At 38.4% G+C, this 8,301-nt stretch overlaps 1 protein-coding gene across 1 annotated transcript in view; it reads left to right on the forward strand.

Moving 5' to 3' along the window:
* The first annotated feature begins 1,043 nt into the window (after positions 1-1,043).
* The window catches only part of DMGDH (dimethylglycine dehydrogenase), a 47,001-nt gene continuing 39,743 nt past the window's right edge, over positions 1,044-8,301 (forward strand). The window contains exons 1-2 of the mRNA XM_009884295.1: positions 1,044-1,087; positions 1,695-1,860. Of these exons, the coding sequence (XP_009882597.1) occupies positions 1,044-1,087; positions 1,695-1,860 (210 nt within the window). The remainder of the gene's footprint in view (positions 1,088-1,694; positions 1,861-8,301) is intronic.

Consider the following 8,301-nt stretch of genomic DNA (forward strand, 5'->3'; position numbering starts at 1 on the left):
CCGCGGGCTGTGAGGGGCTGTGAGGGGAAGGCGGTTAGGGGAATTGGGCTCCTTCTGCCGGCCTGCGGTGCTCCACCGGGTGCCGGTCGGGGTCACCGGGCCGCCGAGACCTCTCCCTGCGAGCAGGAGGGACACCTCACCCCGGGGCCTTGCGTTTTCGCCTCAAAGAGCAGGCCCAGGCTGGGGTGGGTGGCTGAGCTGGTACTGAGAGAGCCCTCCTGCTGTCTGCGGGGCCCTGTCGGTGAGCCAAAAATGACCTGTTTTGACTGGCACAAACAAACATCTGGGTGAACCGTGTAGTTCGCAGGGGAGGCACCCCCCGGGTTCTTTCCAGGTTTCTGGGTTTAGGAGAAAAGGTTTGAAAATTGCTGAAAGTCAGGTGAGGAAATCTCTAATTCACAGCAAAAAAGAAGCATGAGAAAGGCTTGCACGCTTGACCTTGATTACCATGTGCCTCAAAATTCAATAGAGGCGCTGGTGTTAAGTGTCCCACATCTGGCTGTTAAACAGCTTACTTTTAACTTGCAAAAATTAATATGTAACCTCAAAAAAGCACACATGCAAGTGTGTGGTATACCAAATACAGAAAACCTGTGGTGTCCAGTGGTCCCATTTATTTTATTTTTCATTCATCGCCACATAGTGACTATGGTGCATATTCCTCCGGTATTTGCACTTAAACTGGCGTGTTATTTTATAAGATGTCCATTCATAGTACGTGCAACTAACAGCGTTGATCTCTGAGTGGAGGATGGGTGGAATACTAGTTACACATTAGAAAGTCTTTTGCCAGAGAAGTTGCAAAAACAAATGTACAAGGAGGGAGGAAGATAAAAATTGAGTATTGATTAACTGTCCTGAAGGGAGAGATAACTGTGGTTTCACAGTAGTCTCTGCTGCTACTGTACTAAGAGGCCCTACCTTGTCTCACATCCGAAAAAGGGGCTTTTGGTTTTAGTTGGGATAAATTTCCTGATCTGGCTTGCTGCTTGGCTGCCTGTGGATGGGACAGTAGAGAGGAGGATCAGATGAGGTGGAGGAGAATGGGGCTGCCTGTGGCAGCAGTTCTGGTTTATGCTGGCTTAAAGTGGTTCTGAAAGTGCAGCATGGTGTAGTAGCAGGTGTGAGCCATTGAGGAGAACATGTTTCTGTAACGTTTTGACTTCGGCAAAGTAGAACATGTCCAAATATACAGAACATGAAAATAAATACTAAGTTTGGTTGTTCATGAACACATACACGGATGCAGCCTGCTGACATTGGCTTTAGAAATGTATTAAAGAGCCTTACTAAGTAGGCATTTTTTTTAAGTCTTTCTCTTTGTGTTGCATATACCATAGCACTTTTGAAAAGTCAAGTTTTGACATGGTCATTTTGGGGGTACATTTTCTTATTGAGAAATAGGATCTACATATAAGGCTATATTGGACAAATAAGAAAGATACAAAGTTATGAGTGGAAGTAAGAGGAAGGAAACTTCCTTTGGTTTTTGTGTTACTGCTGTTTATGTATATGACACTTTGAGAGCATTTACTTTAAAAGAAGGTAAGACTGAACAGGTTAGGTTTTAAGTCAGGTGTCTCTAAGACTCACAAGCAGGCACCAACTTATATTATGACTGGAGCAGTAAACAAAATAGACAAACAGAAGTGCAATTGTTGTTTTGTAACTGTCTGATTCTTTTTTCCCCCCAGGAAAGAAACCTCATCTCCTTCCCTGGGGAAAGACAGAGCAGACACAGTGATCATTGGAGGTGGTTGCGTTGGTGTGAGTCTAGCCTATCACTTGGCTAAGGCTGGCTTGAAGGATGTTGTTCTGCTAGAAAAATCTGAGCTCACTGCAGGATCTACTTGGCATGCAGTAAGAAATGTTTTGTTAATCTCTCAGATTAACAGCAGATTGTGTATCTAACAGTGAAGGAAGTTTCATTACCTTCATATTCCCTGGCTTTCCAGAGATTAACTATCTTGGTTATTTTATAGATACAAACTTTCGCACTGAGTTCTTTATAGTTTGGCTGTATGAGTTTTGAAAAGTTGGTTCAGCTATCCGTAGTACACTCTTCTCATTTGTAAAAATTGGGACAAATACTGTATTTTGAAATTACTGGAAGGTAACTTATTATTATACCTTTTTGGCAGTTAATTGTATTTAGATTTTAAACTTTATTTTAACTTGGATTTTTTAAATTTAAGGTTTTATTTCTAAGGTAATCTAATTTATACTGTAGACTTCATCATTGGAAGTGGATGAACTGGCATGCATAAACCAGAAATGTGAAATCTGGCATTATTGTACATGCAATTATTTTTTATATATGTGCCATCCTGAAAAAGAGGTGATCAAGAAGCAGCATCAGTGTCCAGTTCTCAGAGAATATCACTGTAGCAGAAACTGATTCTTATTAGAGACAAGAGCTTTATTTCCTGCCACCGCTGATAATACACAAAATCTTGGAGGAGCAAAGCTAAAAACTGTACAGTGTGGTTTTTTTTAAGGCTGAATGTTTTTCTGTACTCTAAGGAAAAGAACTAAAAAGACATACGTGTAATAATGACAGGGTGGGGACACGTCCTATAATAACGCTAATCACATGGACATACGGGTGCACAACATGCATGTATGTAATTACATATTTTCTATGTCAATGTCTGGAGTAGGTAGTGTAACAAAATGAAATAAAGCTTGCCACAATAATAGATGCTTTTTTCATTCATTTCCAGGTACACTTATCTGAAATTGAGAGAATGTTATCCCTGTGTGTATCAATGCAAAAGATTAAAACCCCAACAGTTTGTTCTCTCTAGAACTACTCTGTTAATACAATAGAGCATTTATGCAATAATTATAACTATAGTATCTGAATGCTTTTCAGGAACAAATTAAGGATAATTACTCAGCTGGGTTACGTTTGATTTGTATTCTCATACCTCTCCCAGGGGAGGAAGTCTGAAGTTTGAAATGCTTTGTCTTAGTGCAGATGTTTTGTGTGTTTGGGACCTTATGAGAGAACAATAGTAAAAAATGAAATTTAAAAAAACACTGCCTGAAATGTATAAGTAGGTTCATACTTCATTTTACTTGCTTTTCAACAGACAAAGCAAAAGAAAACACATTGCATGGAGTTAGAAAAAGCAAAATTCAGTAATTATGTGTCTTCTAGAGTCATACCACAGCTGATGTAGTTCAGTGAACAGAGCAACACATGCATCTTGCATATTGAATCATAACTATGAAATGTTCAAAGAAATACTTTGACTTAAATACGTGAGTGAGGCACAGACTGAATTCTATTTACCCAATGCATATGCAGAACAGTAAGCGTGTAAAAAATAACAAAACCCCCCTCATTGAATAAGAAACCAAACTGATGAATGGGGAGTTGTTACTAAATGTTTCCTTTGTTCTTCTTGTTATACTCGCTCACTCTAGCTTATTGCTCGTAACTATGTAAAAGCATCCTCTCCTCCATTATTTTTGCCCCCACTTCTTAGTGAATGCAGCAGTGGAGCACTGAGTGAGGAACTCTGTTTCAAAGGTAGGGAGGGACCTGGAGCACAGCAGAGAAAAAGCCGGCACTACCACTATAAAGGAGGCACCTGTTGCAACAGAATTTGATGCGATTGACACAGCAAGACACCTAGTTATGGGACAGGTTAAAATGGATAACTCTTGGGATAACTCATACTACATGGTATAATGTCTCTCTTGATTGAACTCAGTGTTAGAGTGCTATGTTTGAAGGTGAAAAAGTTGATGATAAGTCTACTTCAGATGATGAGAAAGATCAAAACTGGGACTGTGAGTTCTTTGTTATACTAGGTATGGTGCATTCATCACTGGCTTCCTCACAGTGATTCAGTACTAGATACAGATGAAAATTACACATATAGTTCACACGTGAAATGGCACATAGTATACTGCCTGCAGCCACTAATGTTGAAAGTCTGGTTAAGATGTTGCTGTACTATAGCACATCTACCCTCTTTCACAGTACCATAAGTCCTGCAGAGCTCAGGATCATGTTTCATATAAATCATATTCCTGCTAGTGTTCCTGCCAAAACTTTCTTCCACTTTTCAGATCTGAGATAAATTTGGCTGACTTTCATGTGTGTTATTGAAACAGCACAGAAAGTGTGCACATTTTTGTATTACCAGTAATAAGAAGATATAAACAACGGAGGAAGCACTGCTCATTTTTATACCTATCTAACCATGACGAAGTAGTAGTTATTATATGTGTGTAAATTAAGTCAAGGCTTAGGCTTTAAGAACTTTTGAAGTTGTACTATTCTACAGGTCACATCAGTTGCAGTCTCACTGAAGCCCTAGGGACTGAGCAAGGCATGTATATCTCACTCAGCAAATACATTTTTTGTGTTGTTACTTTTTGAAAAGGTGTTTTCTAAGAAAATGTTTAACATATCATTCTGTCACGTGATACTTTTTCTTGCAACATGCAATTGATTTTGCTGCTGACAGTTAATAAAGCACAGCCAAGACAAATAAAAACTTGTTTCAACTTGGTCAAACTTGCAAAAAGAGAGAATATAGTCCCTAGTTGTATCCTATATTGGATACAACACTGTTAATACCATTTTCCTCCAGAATGCTGATTTAATAATGATATTAGTACAAAATCTGAAACAGACTGGAATAGAACAAAACTGGTACGTAAACATTTTAGCATATAAAAAATTCAACTATAAAAATGCTTTAAAATCTCTGTGTCAATTCTCATAGCAAAGTGGCCATTCTTAAAATTGCTTTCCCAGATCATGTTCACCTACAATAACAAAATCTCTGTCTCACAAAAAATAGAGCAAAACCTAGAGCAAATCTCCTTCAAATAAAAGACTGTTTCACCCTGAAACTCAGGAAAACAAGAGCATTGGCCAGATGGGCCAGATAGGGAGCTCTTGACTTGTTCTGGAGCAAAAATGCAGCATACAGGAGGTAGAAGCAGGAAAAGGCTACAAAGTGGGCATGTGAAGGGCATGTTGGGAAAGCCAAAGCTCAACTATAGTTAAGACTCCTAAGGAACATTAAAGGCAACAAGAAGAGCTTCTGCTGCTGCATTAATAGTTAAAGACTGAACAAGGACAATGCAGGACTGTTGCTGAATGAGATGGGTAATTTAGTCACAGTGTACACTGATAAGGCTCAAGTACTCAATGCCGCCTTTGCCTGAGTTTTCACTGACAAGGTTTCTCAGGCCTCTCTGCTCTGAGCAAGGTTCAAGGAGAAGGGGAACTACCAGCAGTGGATGAATATCAAGCCAGGGATTACTGGGAGAGCTTGGCTCATGCACATACATTGGACTAGATGGGCTACATCCAAGAAGGCTGCTGATGGCATTGCAAGGTCACAGACGTATCAACTTTGAAAGACTGTGGAGATCGGTGGAGGTGCCCAACATTGGGAGAAGGGCACATGTATGTGTCTTTAGAAAAAGCCAAAGGGATGAGCAGAGGAGCTAAAGGCCAGCTAGCCATACTTTTGTTCTTGGGAAATCGTGGAGTGAGTCTCAGATCTGGGCCCATACAGGAGGAAAAAGGTGACTGGCAACAGTCAGCGTAGATTTGCAAGGTGTAAATCATATCTGACCAAACCTGATTGCTTTCTATGATAAAATGACTGAATTTGTAGACGAAGGGAGAGCAGTTGATGTCACTTACCCAGATTTTAGCAAGACTTTAGACACTGTCTTCCATAATATTCATGTATTCAACTGAAGTTGTTATGGTCTGTATGGCTGGCCAACTAGATAGTTAAAAGACTGTTTGGATAGTTGCGCTCAGAGGGTAGTGGTTAATGGGTCATACTCTACCCAAAGCCTGGAAATAAGTGGAGTGTCACAGGGGTCTGTCCTGGGACCCATCCTATTTAATATCTTTATCAATGATCTGGAGTAAGTGACAAAGTACATGCTCATGAAATTTGCAGTTGACACCAAACTGGGAGGACCGGTCAATGCACTCAAGGGCAAGGCTGCCATGCTCATGGATCTAGACAGGCTGGAAGGATGGACAGACAGGAACTTTATGAAATTTAACAAGGACAAATGCAAAGTTCTGCACTTGGCCAGGGGAGCAGTGCAGCCTCTGTCCTTGGAGATTTTCAAGACCATGTTGGAGAAAATCTTGAGCAACCTGGTCGGATCTCGTAGCTGACCCTGCTTTGAGATTGAGGTTGGATAGAGACCTCCCAAGTCAATCTGTTTGTTTTATTCTCATTATTTTATGATTCTTAATTTTTATATAGTCAGTCAGGTTATAGGTGTCTCCCAACTGCACCCCTGAAATCAGAAACATATGTTATCTTAAGCCAAAAGGCATAAAATGTGTTAAAATTCTTTTCTTCACTTAAAAATGTCAGAGAGAGACATTTTGATTTAATTCCTGCAATTAAATGCTCTTGAATGTATATGGTTTTATAGCTAACTTGCAAGTGATTTGTGGTTTATTTATTTGGTTCAAAATTACTTTACTAACAGTGACCACTAAAATGGAATTTCCCTACCTCTGGAAAATATATTAATACATTTGGAAAAATAACAGAAGACCAGAAAAGGTTTACATAAATAAACGAAGACAGTAAAAATAATATGAGATGTCAGAATTTGCAGGTACAAGTAAATTAATTACTTATAGGTTATTGTACAAGGTTAAGAAATCTAAGCATTTCAATGCCTAATTTATTTCTTTATTCTGTATACACAGAAAAAAAGGCCTTTAGGACTTATTTTTTAATAAACAAATAAGTTTTAATTAAATTTAAATTTAATTAAATTTAAATTAAAAATTCTGCAGTGAAATAGCCCTGGGTGTTTAGTCTAAGGTAATTAAAATAAATGTATTCATAACAACAAATCAGATCAAAAATGCATTTAGTCAAATATTCAGTCTCCAACAGTGTCCACTATGATGATGATCTGGTATGATAATAAAGAATAGGACAAGCAGTATTTTTCCAGACTATTAACTTAGCCCAGGGACTTTCTGAATCCATGAAAACATGCCTGCTTTGTGCTTAAAGTGGCCCTTAGTAGGTTTATCTCCCTCCTACAGATTTGTATGATCACTTTTTAAACTCAGATTGTTGAGGTAATGAAAAATACCAAACATACTTAGGGAACTTTAGCTAAATTTATTAATAAAATACAGGCACAATTGAAAAATAGAATACTGGTAAATGGTTCATTTTGCACATTAAAATATATCTTTAAAGACCACTAAATCTTGCTTTTTTTATTCATATGTATACAGTTACTCAACTAACTTCAAAAGTTAAAGCCTTGAAATATGTAGCACAGAACAGATTTTACAAGTTAAAATCAAGAGTAGTTAGTGTATATGCATACTGGGCAGCTAGAAGGAAACTATCAAAACTCTACTGTATGTGTTACTTTTTCACCTTTACATTTTGGGCTGTTTTTTTCTCAGCATGGCAGTGAACTCAAAAGTGGACTCTGGTGTCTAGCTCCCTTAACTGAAGCAATCTTAATCTATGAATACCAAAATATGCACTATATATATATATATAAAGTATTTAAATCAGTGTAGTTACTTCTCTTGAAAACCTAAGGTACTTTTGCATTTCTGTTGTCTCCCTTGGAAGAAGGGTTTTAGTGAGGTGTCAGATTCAGGAGATACGACATATGCTTAACTTCAGCAGCACTTTAATTCTGCTTTTTTTAAGTGCTAGATGTCTGCAGTTATGAATGTCATTATATTGATGCAACTGTCTTTATTGTAGGCAAGTGAACATTTTCCTTAAATATAGACGCGGCTGTAGCGCTTCTTGATTTTACCTTTGCATGAATGCAAAACGGCTTGACAGCTTTCTGAAGTCAGACCTGGTTAAATGATGTGCAAAACACATAGTAATTTCTTAATTGACTTCTGAAATGCAGCAATTGCTCTTTAACTGCCACATGAGACAACTGTTGAGAATAGAAGAACATTGGACTTCCACCGCCCTCCTGTTCACACCTCAGGAAAGTAATAACTCTTGTTAAGATATGGTCTTTGTGAAGGTTTTGTTTCCCTCCCATCTCCATTTGCAAGAAGGAAAAGATGCTGCTATGGGACATTTAGAGTTAACCAGTTGATTTAGTTGATCAGGAATGGAGTTGTGTGCCTCTTCCAAAAGATTTGAAACAGACAACTGAATAATTTAAGGAAGAGAGGAAACCATAGGAGAGAACAACTGCAACAGTATCATTGGTTGACAAATTTGATGAGAAGAGACAGGTGGAAAAAGAAATGTGCATAGAACAAGAATGCCACAAGTAGGG

Source organism: Charadrius vociferus, unplaced genomic scaffold (assembly GCF_000708025.1).
Source record: "Charadrius vociferus isolate BGI_N301 unplaced genomic scaffold, ASM70802v2 scaffold183, whole genome shotgun sequence".
NCBI lineage: Eukaryota > Metazoa > Chordata > Aves > Charadriiformes > Charadriidae > Charadrius > Charadrius vociferus.